The sequence below is a fragment of the Rattus norvegicus genome, chromosome 11, assembly GCF_021556685.1.
Source record: "Rattus norvegicus strain SHRSP/BbbUtx chromosome 11, alternate assembly SHRSP_T2T, whole genome shotgun sequence".
NCBI classification, from domain to species: domain Eukaryota; kingdom Metazoa; phylum Chordata; class Mammalia; order Rodentia; family Muridae; genus Rattus; species Rattus norvegicus.
In genome coordinates this window covers 45,513,802-45,533,985 of record NC_141544.1, presented here as the reverse complement: position 1 = coordinate 45,533,985, position 20,184 = coordinate 45,513,802, and the positions used below count along the sequence as shown (strand labels likewise).

Here is a 20,184-nt window from a genome sequence, read left to right as displayed (position 1 = left end):
ACTCATTCACTCTCTCACCCACTTTCTCACTCACCCACTCTCTCTCTCTCACTCACTCTCACCTACCCACTCACCCACTCTCTCACTCACTCACCCACTCACCCACTCACCCACTCACTCACTCTCTCACCCATTCACCTACCCACCTACCCACTCACCCACCTACTCACTTACCCATCCACTTACCCACTCACTCTCACCCACTCACACACTCACTCCCCCTCTCATCCACCCACTCACTCTCTCACTCACTTACTCTCACTCAACTATTCACTCACTCCTCACTCACCCACTCACCCACTCACTCACTCCTCACTCACTCTCTCACCCACTCACTCACTCACTCCTCACTCACTCTCTCACTCACTCACTCACTCACTCTCTCACCCACTCACTCACTCACTCATGCCCCCTCTCATCCACCCACTCACTCTCTCACCCACTTACTCTCACTCACCTATTCACTCACTCCTCACTCACTCTCTCACCCACTCACTCACTCACTCACTCCCCCTCTCATCCACCCACTCACTCTCTCACTCACTCTCACTCACTCACCTATTCACTCACTCACTCACTCTCTCTCTCTCTCACCCACTCACTCACGCCCCCTCTCATCCACCCACTCACCCACCTACTCACTTACCCATCCACTTACCCACTCACTCTCACCTACTCACTCTCTCACTCACTCACTCTCTCACTCACTCACTCACTCACCCACTCACTCACTCACTCACTCCCTCCCCCTCTCATCCACCCACTCACTCTCTCACCCACTCTGCCTGTGACTTGTAGCCCAGACTTAGCCTTCTGTGGCCACCTTCCCTGAAGTCTGTCTGTGTCAGAGCTACTCCACAGAAGGGTAGGAAGAGTTCCATCAGGTTACTTTTTACTTACAGAGGGGGTCCCGAGACCCTGCTTTCAGGATAGTTGATAACACTTGGGATTACAGGTTGACAAGGAGACTTTCTTGCTGTGAGAGTTCCCCGCACCTCCCACAGGCTGCCCCTGCCAGCCACCCCCACAGAGGACCACTGCTGGTCAGGAGTACAAGATAACCAGACAGCTTCTGCTCTGAGCTACAATTACCTCCTTAGTCACCAGACAAAGCAGCAGGTGAGGGAGGGTGAGGACCACAGAGATAACCGCTCTCCTCTCAGGTCACCGGGGGCCTGTGGGAGCCACCACACCTGAAGTCTGTCACTCAAGGCCCAGAGTGAAAAATGGTTGATACTGCTGCTTTTGCTCCCTGAAACCTGGGGCTCAAAGAGGGAGAGAGGAATCGTGGGGCCTCAGGGAGTAGGACAGGCAGGGCCTGTCTGTCAGCCTGTTGCCTGTGACTCTGTCAGGTTTTGCCTTGATTTGGCCTCAGCTGGCTTTACTGTTCCATATGCGGATCACGCAATAGCTTGTGTCTGAGAAATGTGAATCTGTGTGTGTGTATGTGTGCAGATAGATCACATACACATAAATGTACACATACCACATGTATGTATGACATAGATACTTATATATATATGTGTGTATGACTTATATGTGTACGTGATTATATAACACATATATAGAGCACGTTATATGCATGTGTAATTTAAACATGGTATGTATATGCATGTAAACATAACACATATATGTGCTATTGTATATATGTGTATAATAGACATGTACTACATATATGTATGTATATATAGCATGTGTGTGTACTGTAGTGCAATACATGTAGTAGACATGTGCTATGTACATGTGTGTAATATATATATGACATACATGTACATGATACAAGAACATATTGTATACCAGCATGGTGACTATATGAGTTGATAGGAATATGTAGACATTCACGTGTGAGTATGTGGTAATGTGTTTGTAGATGCATGTAGTACACACGGTATAAGCATGTGGCATATGCATGTGTTGCATAAGCATGTGTGTGAAGACATGTGCATCAGGTACTCACCACAGAGAAAAGGCATCATCCGCTCCACCTGCTGGCTTGTGCCAGTTTGCTGTGCTCAACTCTGCACAAGGGACTTGTCTTACTTTTCAGTTTGATGAAGGAAAGTGAATGGGTTTTGGTGACAGATTTGACTCCGACAGGACAGTTCTTCAGGGAGTCCCACTGCCCAGGCTAAGGATTTCACTCTAACAAGACCCAGGCTGAGACTTTGCCTTGCCAGGTCACTTCCCAGCGGTCACACTGTACTCACACACTTCAGTTCTGTATTCCTTTGCCCCAAATGAATTCTGCTTCCCTCCAGTCTAGGGAAGGAAGGGTGGATGGCGCAGATCATGAACATCTGTTTGCTGGGTTAGACTGGTTGTTCAGTTAGTGTTTAGCCCTAGCCAGATGTGTGCCAGGAACCTTAGGTACTGAGGAGACAGCAGGATCCATGTCTCCATGGACTCAAGGTTCAGTGGGCACAGACACACCACAGTGACACAACAGTGCTGTGAAAAGAGCCAGAGGTTGGGGGTGAGGCTCAATGGTTAGAGTTCTTGCCTGGTGTGCATGACACCCGGAGTTCAACCCCTGGCAATATATAAACCTAGTACAGTGTATGTACTTGTCTCCCCAATACTCAGGAAGATGAAGCAGGACGATCAGGAATTCAAGGTCCTCTTACATAGTGATTTCAAGACGAGCCTGGATTACATGACAGCCTGTCACACACACACACACACACACACACACACACACACACACACGTCAGAGCTCTAAAGACTGTCTTAATGGTTAGATCGGGGACAAGCTCTAAAGACCAGGTATTTGCCTGAAAGAAACTAAGGAAATTGAGTCATGGCATCCCATGAAGCTGTTAAGAAGCAGCAAGCTTAGAGCCATCCAGTGAGAGCCGGCTGAGCCGTTGCGGGTGGCAGACATAATTGCCATGGGTGCCCCTGGGAGGAATCCACCTTAGTCCTTTAATTCCAGGCTTGCAGAGAAGGAGCCAGGGCTCTGCCCACAGCAGAGTCTGCAGGAAGCACAGACTTAGAGCAGAAGATGCCAGATGGGCAATGGTGTCTCCTAGTGAGGGCCGCCTCTCAGGAGGAGGAGTATGAGGCTGCGTTAACATCCTGGCCATCAGGGGCACTCTGAGCTCTAACCTGCTGCATGTCCAGAATAGAATAAGTCCCATGTGAGTGCAGCAGTCCCTACGGTTTTTACACTCCCTCTGATGGCCCGGCAGGAGCCTCTTCCTCAAGAACTCTGAGGAGCCTCTAACCCCATGCTACTCAACCTATGGGTTGTAACCCCTCTGACAACGGTCTGTCTCCCAAAATATTTACATTATGATTCATAACAGTAGTAAAATGACAGTTATAAGGTAGCAATGAAAATAATGTTACGCTTGGGGTCACCGCAACATGAGGAGCTGAATCAAAGGGTCTCAGCCTTAGGAAGGCTGAGAGCCACCGTTGTAACCAAAGCCATCTAGCCACAGCAGGAGATAGTTGTACACGGCAATCATCAGGGAAGAGTTTCTCTGTTCATATGGAAGAACTTTTAAAAATTAAACTAAAGGATCACCAGTCTTCATACCACATAGGGCCATCACAAAGCGCCCATGGACTTGGAGTAGAGCCAGCCTTCGTTATCCATGAGCAAGGAAAATGTTCAAACCGCATCTGTATTAAGCGGGAAGACTTTTCTTCTTGTCTTTCCCCAAAAGATACAATGTAAAAAGTCTTCTTCTTGTCTTTCCCCCAAAGATACAATGTAAAAAAATCTGTGTATCTGATGATTGAAAGAACTCAGAAGGACATGCATGGAATCATGGGACAAATGTGGGATCACTTTATATCAGAAGTGTGAATGCCACGGGCTGGAAATGTACAGGAATCAAGCAGTCAGTCTCCCACAGATACTGAAGGGGTGTCATAACTGGTATTTCATTCCCCAGTCCTCAGCAAAGCAGAAACCTGTAGGAGAAGGGATGTCATGGTGCTCATGGGAAATTCATGGGCCAGTCAGGGGAGCCCCTCTTCCCTTCTCTCTCACATATTCCTGACACCAGCAGCATCAGAGGCACACAGATCTTTCTAGAAACCAAAGTTCTACAGGCCCTTACTCTATACCTCCTAGCAAGAGTCTCCGGGTGCTCCCAGCATATAGAACCCTCAGACAGCTTCAGACCACTGTCCAATCTGGCCCTCCTCATTCATTGGGCACACTGGGGACAGAAGTGGGACAAAGAGGGGCCCTATGACCTGTGCTCTAGACTCCGTTTGGTTGTGACTCTGTATTTCTTCACTTAGGCAGGGGGGCCACAAAAATCAAACTTTCTCGTTCTAGCTGCTTTGGGTGTGAGGTGGGAGTTGGGGGACTGAGAATGGTTTGGGACCTGAGTTCTTCCTCCCTAAGGCTGTGTGCGATGACCTAAATGATAGAACCTCTCTGAACTTGGCTCGTCGTCTGTCATCTAAAAAGTTATGGCTGATTTCTCCGGCCCTTCTCGAGTTCTTCGGTGTAATAACTCTGTCCCGTTTGCTTAGCATGATGACATGAGAGGAAGTTAAGAAACAAACCATCTACACTCACCTAACATCGGACCATCTGTAAGAACATACATATATAAAATGTATCATGATATACATGAGCCTATACCACATAATATCATTCCATAGTTTATGTCTAGTATGTGAATCAATTTAAATGTAGTGTGATTAGTTTAAATGTTTACTAAGCTGAAAATGTTTACTTCTTCCTTCTTTCTCTTTTCACAATGTTAGAGCTGAGACTTTGGGCCTCGTGAACGCTTGGAAGTGGTCGCTCTCTGAGCTACATGCTCAGAGCTTTGTACTATGTGGATGATATGCAGTAGTAGACGGTATTTCTCAACATTTAATTAGCTGGGAGAGAGCAGGTTTGCTGGTCAGAAGGCTTGTCTTACCTGTGAGACAGTTCAAGGAAGGGTCAGCGCTGCATGCAGGGTAGTTGGCCATTGACTGTGACACACAGAAGATGAAGTGTTCTCTCTACTGCACTTCCTTATCCAGGGTCATAAAGCTGTCCCAACCAAAGGAAGAGTAAGCTCTGGGTAGGAATGGGGTACCCAGATCACGTAGCCACCACTGGGTTGACAATGTTGCAGATGACATTTTATTTTTTAAAAGATTTTTTATTTATTTTATCTGTGTGAGTACACTGTATCTGGCTTCAGACACACCAGAAGAGGGCATCAGATTCCATTACAGATGATTGTGAGCCACCGTGTGGTTGCTGGGATTTGAACTCAGGACCTCTGGAAGAGCAGTCAGTGCTCTTAACCACTGAGCCACCTCTCCAGCCTGGCAGATGTCATTTTAAAAGTGAATATATAAAATGCACCATTACTTTTATGAGAATCACAATCTGCACACACACACACACAACACACATACATACACACACACACACACACAACACACATACATACACACACACACACACACAGACAGACAGACAGACAGGGTATTTTCAGTGTTGTCGTTTGCATAGACTTTCCTGATCTGCTCACCCACCAGAACAAGACTTTAAGTACTTGCCATGTGATCTATCAAGGAAACCAGAAAACTGCTATCAGAAGCGAGGGCTGACAGATGACGACTGGCTAATCAAATGTTTCCAGGAAATTCTGGCAATTCCACCTCATTGCCTTCCATAGGGGACCAGATGCTACATTTCAGTTATTTACAGCCACAGACCACAGTGGTGCCCTGGCCAAGGCGGCTGGGGTGTGAGTGAGCTGTGCATGCTATTCCGCCCTGCTTTAATGAAGGAAGATGGCGACTGGCCTCATTATCCGCTATAAAATACAATAGCATTTAGGGGTGCTCTGATGGGCAGCCACCTCGGGGAACTGCAGAGATCTGTTTGGGATGGAGCCGCGTGACATTGGTTTATATTATTATATATTTCTTTTTTCCATTGTTTGTTGCTTTCTAGAATGTGCATTTATAATAACATTTTGAGCAGCATTCTCTCAAGATGTGTAAAAATAATGATAGAATATTCGGGGGTCCCCTCCAGCTCAGCTCTGTGTGAGCATCAGAAGGATGAACCCAATATCTAGTGGCCTCAGCTCGAAGCCCCACTCTGGAAACCTTCACAATTGACTCCCAGTGCACTTGAAAGTCCAGGCTACCAGAATGTATGTGTTTAGTCTGCACAGTCCTACAGTGGTTTGATCCAGTAATGAATTCCCTGTTACCCTCCAGAACCCAGTAATCAGTAAGAAGGAAGAGAGGATTTCATAGCGGGCACTTTCCATACTCCCGTATTTAAAATTCAGGCGGCAAATTGATATTTTAATAGCATGCAGATCCAGGAACCCGAAGGCATAAAGCACTCATTTTCCCCCCCAGCCTGAAAGTTTCCATCAGAAAGTATTCCATGCAAAACATTGCTGTTTGGCACACAAAGTCCTATGGTTTCAGGAGAGAATTAGGTGCTCTTGGTTCGAAATGCATCGGGGCCACGCCTGTAACTTGATGATGTCCCGCCTTTCTTGAGTGTCCTGGTGTTGCAACTCTCTTAACACCTTGTGAACGTGGGGGTCAGGCTTCCTCTCAGGCAGCAACCCTCTTAAACACTCCCAGAATGCACATGGTGGGGAGAGTGTGGAATGAACCATTCCCTAAGCCTGAGCAGTAAACCCAGCCCCAGACTCTCTAGACTCTCAGGGCTTAGGAGGCAGCTCTGAGAAGCCAGGCCCAGGCATTCCTGCCGAGGCAAGCCGTCATCAGTTAATCTCTGCAAATGACTACGATTTTGGCAGGTGTCAGATGGTACAAACACAGATCACATATTAGCACTTTTTTAAAAAAAAATCATTGAGTAGTGAGGGAAGAGAAATAAAAATAAATAATGTGTCACATGAGTTGGCCACGTAGTGGCTTGCCACAAATGGCTCGTTCCTGTCTGGGTTCTCAGGGACCATGTCCCCAAATTTACAGAGCCAGATACTCAGATAGCCACTCTTCAAAGGCTGGCCGGAGACACAGCCATGACTGATGCTCTGGGTCACACACTTGAGAGTGCACACGTGCGCATGCACACACACACACACACACACACACACACAGCACACACACATAGCACACACACACACACACACACACACACAGCATACACACATACAGCACACACAGGCACACACGCACCCTTCCCATGACTACACGCTGTCCTTCACGGTGTTCTTCCAAAATGCCACTGGGTGCCTCAGGAATGTGAGGCAGAAACGTAGACAAAACCTGCTGGAAGCCCTCACTGGCCCACATTCTTTCTGAGACCATACAGCTATCCAGAGTCCTGTTTCCTACACTCCACTTCCTTGACTGGCATGAGACCATGGTAGACACTTAAAGGGGGCGGGATCATGCTCTAAATGGCTTTAGAGCTCTGATTGTTTTTCTGGGAGAAAACTTGAGGTTTCTCAGTGTGATGCGGAGTGGGACTCAGTCGAGAAGAAAAGAGGAGGGAGGCACCAAAGAGGGCTGCACACCGAATTGTGTGCGCTAAGACTGAGCGAGGTAGAGGGTTCTAGAAAAAGACGTTTTTGTACTTCTGCTAGTAAAGGCTGAAGGGGGTGGCTCAGGGACTTGGCCTCTTTGGTCCACGGAGCTTTAAATACTCCGGCTGTAAGAGGCCTCTCCCGTGTGCACTGGTCGAGCCTGCGTGACTCACAGTGTTTGTGTTTGAGTCCAGTGTTGTGAGCTCTGAATGACAGTCCAGATTTGCCGCGGTGATACGTGGAAAGAGGGAGCGCTGCATGGGAACTACACAAATATTATGCTTAAGCATTTCTCTCCTCTCTCTCCTCTCTCTCTCTCTCTCTCTCTCTCTCTCTCTCTCTCTCTCTCTCTCTCTCCCTCCCTCCCTCCACTTGGAGCCAAACAGGTCTTGTCAGTGATAAAAATCACTGCAATATAGTGGGCCCTTTTTTCTGGCCTGGAACCTGAGACCACGTCAGTTGTGCCAAGGAGGGCCGTAGCAGGAAGAGAGGGCAGGCCACGGGGATTTGAAACCATAACACAACTTCTACAACTTAATTTTATAATTGTAGCAATTGGGAACTGGGTGGCTGGGGTGGGGGTGGGGGAGTGGTAGCCTTGTGCCTACCCCTGTGCTGGGGGAAAGGTATCCAGGGTCCTCTGTGTAGCTCTGGGTAGGGATGGGGTACCAGGAACAGCATTTCTATGGGCAGGAGCCAGCGGCTTCTCCTGTCATGTTGTGAGGCTGTGTAACCATTGACAGGAGAATGGTTATGGCTCGGTCAAGGGCTCTAGTCAAAGAAACCTTCAGGGTAAGGAGGAGGCAACAAGTTGGCCTCTTAAAAGGAGGAGTGGGTCTCCCCAAGTCCACTGTGACTGTGTTCCTCTGTGGGAGGCTGGACTCTGATATAATCTCTAACTGTGTGGCGCTTCGAAAGGGATGGAGAGTAAAAAAACCTGGAGGCCCAGCCTTCGTGACTGGCTCCTGTAGATGTCCCTACTTGCTGTTTCCTGGTGATAGGGACACCTACCACCCTTAGGAGACATCTTTCCACCTTGCTTTTATTCCTGAGACCCTGGGAAAACTCAGCAGACCAGCTAGCCACTCCCTCTGGGCTCCCAAGGGCCCGGCCTACTAGAAACATTGGAACAGACCCAGGCTGCACCTCTCTACCTACTTCCTCCTAGGGATACACCCAGGGAGTGGGCTTCAGCAAAGAAAGGATGCTCTTGAGGAACCCGTGTGAAGGAGGAAGGGGCCTGGGTGTGTAAACCTGAGAGGGCTGCCTGTGCCTGCCTGCATGTAACAGGAAATCTCACTCCTAGGCTGTGGGTTTGCAGCTGTACTCAAGGCAGGGCATTCTCGACTCCAGGAGGGCACCTTTCTTGACTGCCACAGTTCTGCTCTCAGCGTGAGGCCCACGCCAACAAGCTATGGCCTTCCTCCCCATGCCATCATCGGCAGTTCCACTCTCTAGTGTCTCTCGTTCTGCCCACCTGAGGGGTATGCAGAGAGATGTGGGCACCGAGTCCCAGACTGAGGCAACATCCGGTGGCCAGTGGGATGGATGAAGGACTCTTGGTCTGCGGGAAGGACAGCCCTGGTTCCCATAGGCAGGTAGCCCAAGGGGCAAGGTCCAACAAGCTTACCTTGGGGGTGAAGGGAGAGGGAGGGAAAAGATAAGAAAAGCCCCCTCCACAACACGTTTTCTGATCTCTTCCCTCCCTCCTTCCCTGCCTCCCTCTCCTCCTCCTCCCCTCCCCTCCCGGTCCCTACAATAGGACATCGGCAGAAACTAGATGATCAGACCAAGCCCGGGAGTTTGTCCTTTTCCGAGCGGCTCAGTGAACTGGAGCAGCTGCGGCGCACGGCCATGAGGGTCAGCCCGCATCACCCAGCCCCCACGCCCAACCCTCGGGCCTCCTTGAACCACTCCACTGCCTTTAACCCTCAGCCTCAAAGTCAGATGCAGGGTAAGTACCCCATGGAGCCCACTACCCTCTGTCTTTGCTGGAGTCCCAGGCACAGAGCTCACCTAGGCTGCCAGGCCTTCCTCTGGGTGCTCTGAGGGAACTCCTGGAACCCACAGCATCCACTGGGAGCTTATGAGAAAAGCACTGTTCCATCCACAGAGTATGTCTACTCTGAAAAGTGTGGCTGCTGGGTGAGGGAGGGAGCGTGGCTATAGAACCCATATGTGTACATGGGTACACACGTGTACCTCTCTTGGTACCCTTGGAGTATCATTCCCAGGTATCAAACGTCACGGGAGCTCGAGCACGTTATATAATATGTCCTAGTGCTTACCCAGGCCCGTGGACATCATCCTGGAGACTGTAGCCCATTTCCTCAATTGCAGCTAGCATCTAACACACTCTAGATGCTGTGCAGCACACAGGGAACCATGACAAAAACACTCTTCCGTATGTGTACGTTTAAAAAGCTGTATCACCAACCCACTTTTGGTTTAATCTTTAGCTATTCCGACTACAGAGTCAAAGAGCTACTTGTATAGAAGCAGACGGGAGGTTTTTGTAAGAGTTTCTACTCTGTTGTTTTCTTATCTTTCTTAAGCATTAGTCTTGAAGCCACAATACACACCATAGCTTGCATGCATGTATGTATGTATGTATGTATGTATGTATGTATGTATGTATGTGCTACATACAAATCTAGCAAGGTAAAATCGAGGGGTTTGCAAGTTCTTGTTGCCTTCAGATTCAAGTGAAGTTTTCATTTTAATATCTGTTCTTTTCAAAATACGAAGAGGGAGGCATGCGTGTGTGTGGGGGGGGGGTACAGGCTATGTCATGCATAATGTTTTCAGATGAGAAGTGTGAGTTCTGCCCCTCTGTGGGCCAGTCACCAGCTGCAAACTCGCTGTGAGACGTAACACTGCACACACCCTCTGTGCCGAGTTGGATAATGCTCACAGTGCATTTCGGCAGCAGGACTGCTGACGTCAGAGGCCGTCTGCTCAGTGATGCCATTATACTAACGGAAACGCAGTTTTCTCTGTGCCCTGTGGGACACAGCTGTATACGTGGCGTGCTTACAGCGATACTCCTTCTGCAGAGGTGCAGGCCTGGGCTACTCTAATGAAAGATGAGCAGCCCGTATGGAGACGGGGGCCGAGAGAGGGATGGCAGCAGGGGTGGGGCTCTGCCCTTCACAGAAAGCAGAGGTTAGTTTCCTCTGAGCTCCATATGGGGCGTGCGGGCAGCATCTACTCGACAAGGTTTTTATCTGAGCAAATGACTGTCTCTGGAGAGAAGCATGCAGGGCTCACAAAAGCCACATTTTCCAGAGTGTAATATATAGAAAGCCTATACCCTAGGCATGGCGATACAATCCAGTTATCACAGCACCTGCAAGATGGAGACAGCAGAATCAAGAGTTCAAGGCCAGCCATGGCTACATAGGCAGCTCGAGGCCAACCTGAGATACACAAGACCATGTCAGCACAGTGTGGGACCTCTCATCTCTCTCTTCTATGAAAGGACACAAAGGATTTCTTTCTAGGTAGATTTAGAAAAAGAACACGCCAAAACCCTTAGTTGTTTTGTTTTGTTTGGTGTTTAATAGTGGTGAATAATCACTCAAAACATTCACACTAATTTTCCAAAGATTCCACAGTGCAGCTCGGTGGTGGATTGAGGGAAATCGCACTTTAGGTGCGGTGGATGGACTGTGAGGAGAAGGAGAACGAAATGTCCAAGGATGTTTTTGTGCCTTCTGTTTACCATCACTTAAGTTCACACACGTTTTCTCCTGGATCTCATATGTCCAAACCAAAGAGAAGGCAGTTCTCTTGCCCTCTCAGGGCTGCCCTGTTCACCTGTGAGCTGAGGAGGAGGCTTGCCTTTTACTTACGGGAGAGTCAAACCAGAACTGGTAAGCGTTTTTAAAGCCAGCTCAAAGCCATGGGGGAGCAAGTTCAGATGGGTGCCTCTGCCTGCTTTGTGACCTTGGACTGCTTCCGCTTGCCATTGTGTATGCCTCGTCCCTAGAAACTGCAGAGCGGGGTGGGGGTGCTCAGGAGAGTCCTGGGCCTGTGAAACAGCCCGCTTGTGCACAGAGCCATCGTCATGGACAGGTGGCTGGTCATCTGAGGCTCTCTGGAGCACTGAACTTGCTCTTGGAGTATCCTAGAGGCTTGATTGGTGCTCTGAGAAGGTGTGTAGACTATATTGTGGATGTTTTTTCTCTCCAGTATATGAATTTGATATGCAGGAATTTGCTCCCTCCCCCACCCCCAACCCCCGGCAGACATACAGTTTCAAACAGTGTCAAAATATTGCATGTGAAACTGCTTTCACTTTCTCGTGTTCTCTCTCACTCCTGCCCTGTATTTCTCTCGCCTATCCTCCTTCTTCCCCCTCCGCTCCTCCTCTTGTATCTCGTTTTTTTTTTCCTTCTTATAAGAAAATGCCATTTACTACACATCTAGTTTTGATTTTTCATTTTTGATCTAGTTTTGACTCTTGGATTTTTTTCCCCCTTGAAATTTTAACATTAACAGAGATGATGTAACAGGCAGTCGTTCCTGGGGTTAGCCCTAGAGCATGCATGCCTTTTTAAGGTGGGAATTTAAGCAATGCACCATGGGTTCCTGGCTCTCTGAGATGGCAACCACAGTCTTAAGACAACTATCCCAGAGGTAGCCTGGACCGCAGAGACACAAGAATGACTTTCAGCTTTACAGAGGTGTCAGTCACTGCAGGGGGCTGTGGAGAAGCAGGAGAACACAGGCTAGAGCCACCCCTTGTCTCTGCCAGCAGAGGATCATGGGTACAGAATAGCATGTTTCCTTACCTCACCAAATAGACACCTCGAGTGATCTACATATAAGTTGGTTCATTTTAGGTCTTGAATTCTGATTTCCCAGCCGACCATCATGCAGGGGGTGTGACTTCAGCCTTTCTGGGGAGATGTGGATGGGGTGTGAAGATACTGCTGGGGAAATCCTTCAGACCACAGAAGTATGCTGAGCCTCTAAAGTTTAGCTTTCCTTGGGTTCATTGTGAGGAATGTGGGCATAGCTCACACCTCGAGGTCTACACTGTTCTCTCCGTGATCTTGCGGTGTGGCTTTTAGACAGACACACATAATTCTCAGCTCAGAGGTTAAACAATCCCCCACCACTTCCAGCACTGTTAAGTGATGAAGTCAAATCCAGACCCCTCTGAAGGCACAGGCAGCAAGGTGGTTGGTGTGGAGGAAGGTAGTGTGGAGGGACACACTTGTGCTCCTGGCTCAGGGACTGGTGTGCCACTGGACCAACAGACACGGAGAGGTGCTGGGCTAGCCACCCGTGTAGAAGACTCGGACTACATGTGTTCTGTTGTAATTAGTGATTGAAGCGGCTGCTGATAGAGTGATAGCATCAGGCTCTGGGTTTTGGGCACCTTGCTAAGTCATAATTTGGGATATTTTATCTTTAAAGATGGGGAGAAGGTAAAACTCATCAGAATACATAAATCCTGAGCATTCCCTAAAGGGGACAGTGGGGTGAGGAGACTTCGATCACCCCTATGCTTTCTTGGGGTAACTCCCCCTACATATGAGTCTCTCTCCTGTGGCCTTTTACCACTAAAGCCTTCTTCCCAAGTACCATGTGATCAGCTTAAATGAGAGGGGCTGCCCCCACTTAAAGCTCCATGCGACTAAGGAAGGCCACATGCTCTCAGGTGGCCCCCAGATTCTCAGTTCTCTAACGGATTGTCTTAGGCTCCTGTCAAGTCCCTTTGGAAAAGTTATACACGCTACCGTCTGTGACGCTCTTAGAGGTAGGGTTATGACGTCAGTCCAGTTCTCTCCACCCACAGAATGTACAGAGGGAAGAGAGCATTTCCACCTTCCAGAGTAAGGAGCAAACTCCTGCATCCAGACAGCCAGGCCACAGGAGATGTGAAAACTTCTTGTCCTGTCCACCACCGGCACTCCCTATGGAGTAACTAGCATAGGCGAAGGGAGAGAAAGGGACCTGAGAACCCCACCCACCCTGGGGTAAAGCATGCTCTGCATTGGTTCCCTGCTTTTCTCTATGTCTCTGCCCCCCTCCCCCTGTGTGCGCTCTCTCTCTCCCCCCCCCTTTCTGTGTCACCAGTCACATACAAATACCTTTAGAGCCATCATGGGATAGGCCTGCTGATTTTCCAGGTAAATCTTTGAATGGCCATCTCACGCACACATCGTAAAAGTACTAAAAGTTAACCCACGCCACTTTCTCATAACACAAAGTAACTTTCCCTTCAAAATAACTCTGGGTCAGTGGCAGGCACTGGACCCAGAGAGCTGCAGCATGGGAGTTGTCCGGGCACAGCACACTGGAATCAGGCGTTCCCACAATAAACGGGAAAGTGGGGAGGGGAAGGGGGAAAGAAGTAGGTTGGAGAAGACCCTGAAAGAAGAGTGCAGAATATAGAGCCCCTGTCATGTGGCTGCGCTGCCCCGCCCCTGTCACGTGGTGCATGCTACCCTCCTCTCACCCCACAGGGAGAAGGCAGAAGTCCAAGTTCATAGAAACAGAAGCGCTTCAAGGCAGGAACTGAGGACTCTGCACCAAGTACATATATATTCTTAGCTGGTGCAACACAAACTCTACGTCTAAAGAAAGTGTGGAAGTGCGGGCTAAAAACCCATACTATAGACATTCAGGAGAAGAGGAAGACGGGCGGGAGGGAGAAAGAGCCCCACGCCTTGGTGTTCTGTCTGGGCCCCTCCGTCTCTTGAGTGCGAGGTGCTAACACAACCAGCCACCATAAGGATGGGCGCAGGTGTCAGCACCATGGTCCCTAAAACAGTGCGGTGTGCACAACCTTGGTGCATTATGTATTGACCTTGCCCCCAAATACGTAATCAGCCCTTCAAAGAATCGCTTACCACTTAAACTGACACCACCTTTGTAACCCAAAACCACAGTTTAATAGGACTGGTTTCCAAATTGTTTCATGAGCGTTGCTCAAAGAGGTCTGCCCATATTCTCAGGATCCTGTTAGTCCCTGTGGACACCTTTTCTGATTACAAGGGAGAATCCTTTGCTGTGGGGCTGGGTCTCTGTGATCAAATCGTCCTTCTCTGAGTTTCGGAGGTTCTGGACGTCTCCCTGACGCTAATGACTCTGCAAGTGGCACACAGGTGCATTAAACCATGTCCTTGGGACCTTACAGCGCGGTCATTTGTGTGCTTACTGAAGTTAAATAGCAGAGACTTCGAAAGGCACCGGTTTTTAGCTGCCAAGAAGGAAGAACACAGCCACAAACTGGCCCATACCACATATGCTTTAGGACTTTTAGCAAGAAGTTCCACCTCTTAAAGCCTTTGTCTTCCTGTCAGCACAATGGAGTAGTAATTGTTCTTGTCGGTCTGTCTTCAGGACAAGAAGCTCGAGCCACGGAATGTCCTCCATGATTGGTCACTTTTACAATCCTTGTCGACAGTACCAACTTGACTGGTTTTTCTGTGGCTGACCCAACATATGGAACACAGATTTGGTGACTTAGAACAATGAGAATTTATTCTCTCAAAATTGGAGGCTGCTAAGTCCCAACATTAAGGTGACACAAGATGGGGGTTGGGGATTTAGCTCCGTGGTAGAGCGCTTGCCTAGCAAGCACAAGGCCCTGGGTTCGGTCCCCAGCTCGTTCGGTCCCAGCTCCGAAAAAAAAGAAAAAAAAGAAAAAAAAGAAAAAAAAAAAAGGTGACACAAGATGGCCCTCCCACTGAAGGCCCAAAAGAAGGGCCCTTCTGGCCTCCTCTAATCCTTGCCGGCTCCAGGCACTCACTGGCCATGGCTGCATTCCCCCCAGACCCCCCCTTCTCTTCTGACCTCCTCTCTGTCTCTCCCTCTGCTCCTTAAAGGGTTGTGGGTCACTGTATCTAGATCCAGGTTACGCATGACAGGGTCAGGCCCTTCACTTAGCGTCGGGAGTTATGTGTGTCACTTAGCTGTGTGTGTGACAGACCAACCCCTTTGCTAATGAGATCCTAGTCACAATGTAAGTGTCAGAATAAGGGCTTTCTGGTGCCACCATTCAGTGTCCTAGATCAAACCCAAGATATTTATGTCATCAGAACATTAGCCAGCCGATCCAGGTCTGTCCAGGGAGAACTTTCTCATCTGTCCCTCAGAGTAGAGCTAGTGTCCAGGTAAATGCGAGTCCATGCTTCTGTGTCCCCATCTTGTCCTCTGGACTTTGGTATCTCAGCCATTCATTTTGCTGGAGCCGCGTCCTGCTTCTGCCTTTCCCCAGGACGGGGAGTAGAGTTTCTGTTTTCGGGACAGAGACAAGATCGGCTATTTCCCGGTGTTTCTAGAGCACTCATGAAACCAAAGGCCAATGGCAGTGGGAAAAGGAGGCTTCCATCCCCCAGCCCCAGCCCCAGCCCCAGCCCCAGCCCCAGCCCCAGCCCAACATCTAGCATATAATGTCAGACCAGAGCGCAGGAGGCCTGGGTCCTCCCGTAACAGCCTCCAGAATCCTGTGGCCACATAGATAGTAGAGAAACAAACATTGCCCTGAAGACCAAAGCCAGCCAGTTGGGATGGACTCAAGAATGTGACCTCCCAGACGAAGCCAGGCTAGAGGCAGGCATGTTGTTGTTTGGAAGCACCGAGTGGTATTAGCACAGAGTATTGTCAACCAGAGACCCATTCCAGAAGAACAGTGATTCGCTCTGGGTCTCTCATCATGCCAAGCCACAAGTCACTTACAGATAGCCTTTCGGGTCTGGAGGGATAAGAGTATGTTTAACGGCAGCTGTGAAGCTTTATCAGAGTTTAAGAAAAGTTTCGCCCCAGAGAACAGTGCCAAGCTGAAAGGGACTGGGCCACCTAGGAGTTCTCCCAGTGGAAGGCTTTGTAAGTGCAGCCACACCCCAAAGGCTTCCCCACTCTGTCTCATCTCCCTCCAGCTCCCAGGACAGCCCCATCTGGGGGACCACGGACCAAGGTTCAGGACCTCCCTTACCTTCCAGACCACAGCCACCTAGTACTTGGTCTCTGTCCTGTTCCTACCCCTCTTGGCCCCACACAGACTTTATATTTCCATTAAACAATTGCCTGCAGAGCCACAGAACAGCCAATTGTTGTGGAGATTAAAGGCGGGGACTCAGCAGAAAGCCTGCAAACGCACTGTTTACTGACAAGCCGCATCTCCCCACAGAGTTTCCTCCCATAATCCCTTTCTGGCAGGACATTTTATGTGCCAATGCTGGGCGATTCGGTTACCAACCACAGTCAATATGACAAAGTAATAAGGAGGAAAATAGAATAGAACTCACCCTAAAAACAAACACGGATCAGTCATGTGTGTGTTCTGCCTCTGGTGCATGCCTGAGAACAGAGCAAGGAAGAAGTGGGCAGGGACCGTGTTATTTCCTTGTTTTCAGTCTCTGTGACCAGGTAATGGCGGGTCCTCAGGCTGAGTCCCAGATGACCCTGGCTCCTTGGAGCTGTGCTTATCATTTTAAAAGTAGAGCATTTTAAGGGCAAACAGAACCGTGTTTCCAGTGCTAGAATGAACCAGTGGGTGGAGAGACTGGCCAGAAGGGAGCCTTTTCTCTGACTCAGGTCAAAAGGTCTCAATAACTGGGCATCACCATTGCCCAATGTCTCCCTCTGGCGCACGCACGGCTTAGAACCTTCCAGGTGTATCTGCAAGAGTTGAACCGTCACTGTCAATCTGATCTCCATGACTCATAGCCTTCCAGTTTTGGAAGTGGGGAGGGTATTCATTTTAAACACAAGACTCCAGCCCTTTCCTCTGAGAGGGGAATCATCTAGGTAGAACCTCTCTGCCAAATCAGATGGACAGACACACCTTCCATGTCACCCAACAACTACGGGATAGCATTTGAGGACTCCAAGTCTGTCGCTGGTTTCTTCGTGCCCCATCTTAATTCTCACAGTCTCACTAGAGTCACTGAATTTGGGGTTCCAGGATATAACACAGTTAAACCTATCAAGACTTGGGCACTGCGGTGATCCTGGGAGTGTGGCAGAGGATGTGCTAGAACCATGCTGCTCTGGAATGAAGAGACACCGTTGATGGATTAAAGTAGAACTTCCCCGGGGAAGGAGGGTCTATGAGCTGTGTTCATGGGTTCAGTGGCTCACCCATTAGGGCCGTCTCCAGCTTCAAGCAGGAGCGGTCTTCTTCCCGCGGTTGTTCTGAGGCCAGATCCGAGGCTCAGAGCTAAAACTTGGCCTTTTCCTCTCCGCACAGCTTTAAGGGCTGCTTTGGGGGCTTTGAGAGAACATCTTGATACCAAAAGGGGCCGAAAACTAATGAGACCGAGGACCTCATGTCTTAGAGATGCTGCCCGTACAAGGGGAGCGAACTCGGTCGCTTTATGGTGTCTCCTGAGACAACCGCACTGCTGCAGCCACTCTCCTTCCATTAGCGCTTCTCTCTGCCCAGATCAGATGGCAAGTTACAGAATGATAAGGTTATTACAATATCTGTAAAAGGCAGCCCAGGCTCAAGGGCTCGACTTGGCCTTTCTGCCCGTCCAGTGGTTTATTTACACCTCCCAAGGTCAGCTCAACCTCATCTGTATTTTGCGGTAAACCGCCCACTCCACAGACCCACCAGAACAGGCCGCCTTTAAGGATGTGCTTCCGTTGATTTTCCAGCAAGGCCAATATCTTACAAGTAAGCCCAGAACTCTCCAGACTTTATCCTCCCTCCGCCCCCCCAGCCCTGATTTAGACACTTCAGGGTAGGTGTGTGACCATGTCTGCAGCTGGATTTTTACCAGAGTAGCTGAGGTAACAAAGACTGTCATAATGATGGCAATAATATCGCCGTCGTAGTTTATGTTGGCAGAACGGATTGTGAGTGGCCTGGTGAGGTCACCGACAGAGGAAATGAAATACACTCTAGAAGGTTCAGTTCAGCTGCCCCTTCTTTTTCGTATTACCTGACAGTCCCCCCCCCATCCCCGTATGGGATGCATACGGGCGGGCACACGCACACATGTACCCTCGAAAGCCGGACGACAGCCTCAGGCGAGGGAGGATGGCCTCAAGTGTCATCCTCTAATAACGGCCACATTTGCTTAAGCAGGGTCTCTTGTTAGCCTTGAGCTTTGCCGAGTAGGCTGGAAGACCAGCCAACTCCAGGAGTCACCGTCTGTATCTCCCTCTCGCTGTGCCCCTCGAGGTTACCTTCATGTGCCACCGTACCCCACTCTTTATAGGGATGGGTCTTCGGGATGAAATTGAGGGCCTCCTCCTTGTGAGGAAAGTGCTTCACTGAATCTCCCCAGGCCTGGCTTCTGCTCTACAACCTCCCAGGCCGGCCGTGTTGTCAAGCGAGAGATTCACTTGTAATCCTGGACGTGGCATTGTGAAGGGATTACAGTCACCCTAACACTCTCAGGGAAACCGCCAGCAATGCCCCAGAGCCCCCCCTCCCTGCTGCTTCTGATTGGCAGACTTTTGTGGGGGGGGGTGATACTTTTTGCTGTGTGATCACGCTTAGAGAGGCTCCGACCCACCCTGTGTTGCTAAATGAGAGAAGTCATTGACCAGACATGGATCTGTCTAATTTAATATGATTTTCCATAAATTACAAAGCAGGAGTTTGAAATCGAATTTGTGTAATATTACGGATAGCCAGTTCAGGTGGAAGGGGAAGGGAACCTTGTTATTCTTGTTCCTGTTCTTTTCCTGATTTCCCCGTTTGATTCCTTCACGACTTGGGGGAGGGTAGACTCGGTGAGGGCCTACATAGAGTATAGCTCTTACTGTCAGACTTTCCCCCTGGCCAGTCATGGCTTCCTCTAAGGAGGACTCCAGAGCCTGGAGATGGTGGGGCAAAAAGACAGATCCGCGGTCCATCCATCCCATCATCCAGCCCAGAACTAATCTTCATAGCTGGTCATGTGAGGGGTTTCAGAATAAACCCAGGCCACCAAAAAAGCCTAATGCTGACCCATGATGCTCTGGGATTCAAACCCCCACTTTGTCCACTTCCTAGTGATAGGACCTTGCGAGAAGCACTCAGGTCCCTGTGCCCCACTGTCACCATCTGTAAAATGGGCACACTCGTGACGCCTGATTCATCAAATGGTCTCGAGGACTAAGTCAGCATGAGTAGAGTGTTGGGTGCCCAGAACGTTGTATCTTGGTATGGTTGGGTCTTTCCTCTCACTCCTGCACAAACCCCTCACTGAGGCCAAGATGCAATCATCTCAGGGGATCTGTCCTTTTGTCTCACCTGGGGTGCGCTGAGGACAGCGCCCAGGATGCTTAAAGTTCTTGAGGATGCTCCTGTCGTTCTCAGAGAAGCCATTGCTACTGCAGCTCTCGCTGCTGGCTCCCTAGCAGGCTCCCATGAGGCCTGTCCTGTGAGCTTCACAGCCACTCTGTAACAAGGGCCTTTAGAGTTTTCATGATTTGAGTTTTGGGTCCTTGGGTAAACTCCAGCGGTATTTAGGGACTCTAGTCCCTAGTCAGTATTCCACAAGTCCGTGTGAGAATATAGAGTAGTAAGGTTGAAAGGAGTCTTAAAACAGCTTTGCCTGGGGCCACCTCCCACCCCATCCAACACCCTGAAGGCCCAGAGACTTTCCATCCTCCACCCCATCCAAAACTGAACTCTCCCAGCACTGCCCGTCCCCTTGTATTTAAGTCTGTCACATGGGAACAGCTCATTTACCCCAACGCTGGCTGAGTTTTACTCAGCCTTTTCCTGAATGTG

The 20,184-nt window shown here is 49.4% G+C and overlaps 1 protein-coding gene across 17 annotated transcripts in view; it reads left to right on the top strand.

The window, feature by feature from the left end:
• The window catches only part of Runx1 (RUNX family transcription factor 1), a 239,814-nt gene that overhangs the window by 187,996 nt on the left and 31,634 nt on the right, over positions 1–20,184 (top strand). For 10 of the 17 annotated variants that reach the window (XM_087576805.1, XM_087576806.1, XM_087576809.1 and 7 more), the window contains 1 exon segment: positions 9,256–9,447. The exons of 6 other annotated variants lie outside the window; for them this stretch is intronic. In XM_087576805.1, the coding sequence (XP_087432931.1) occupies positions 9,256–9,447 (192 nt within the window). 17 annotated transcript variants of the gene reach the window in all.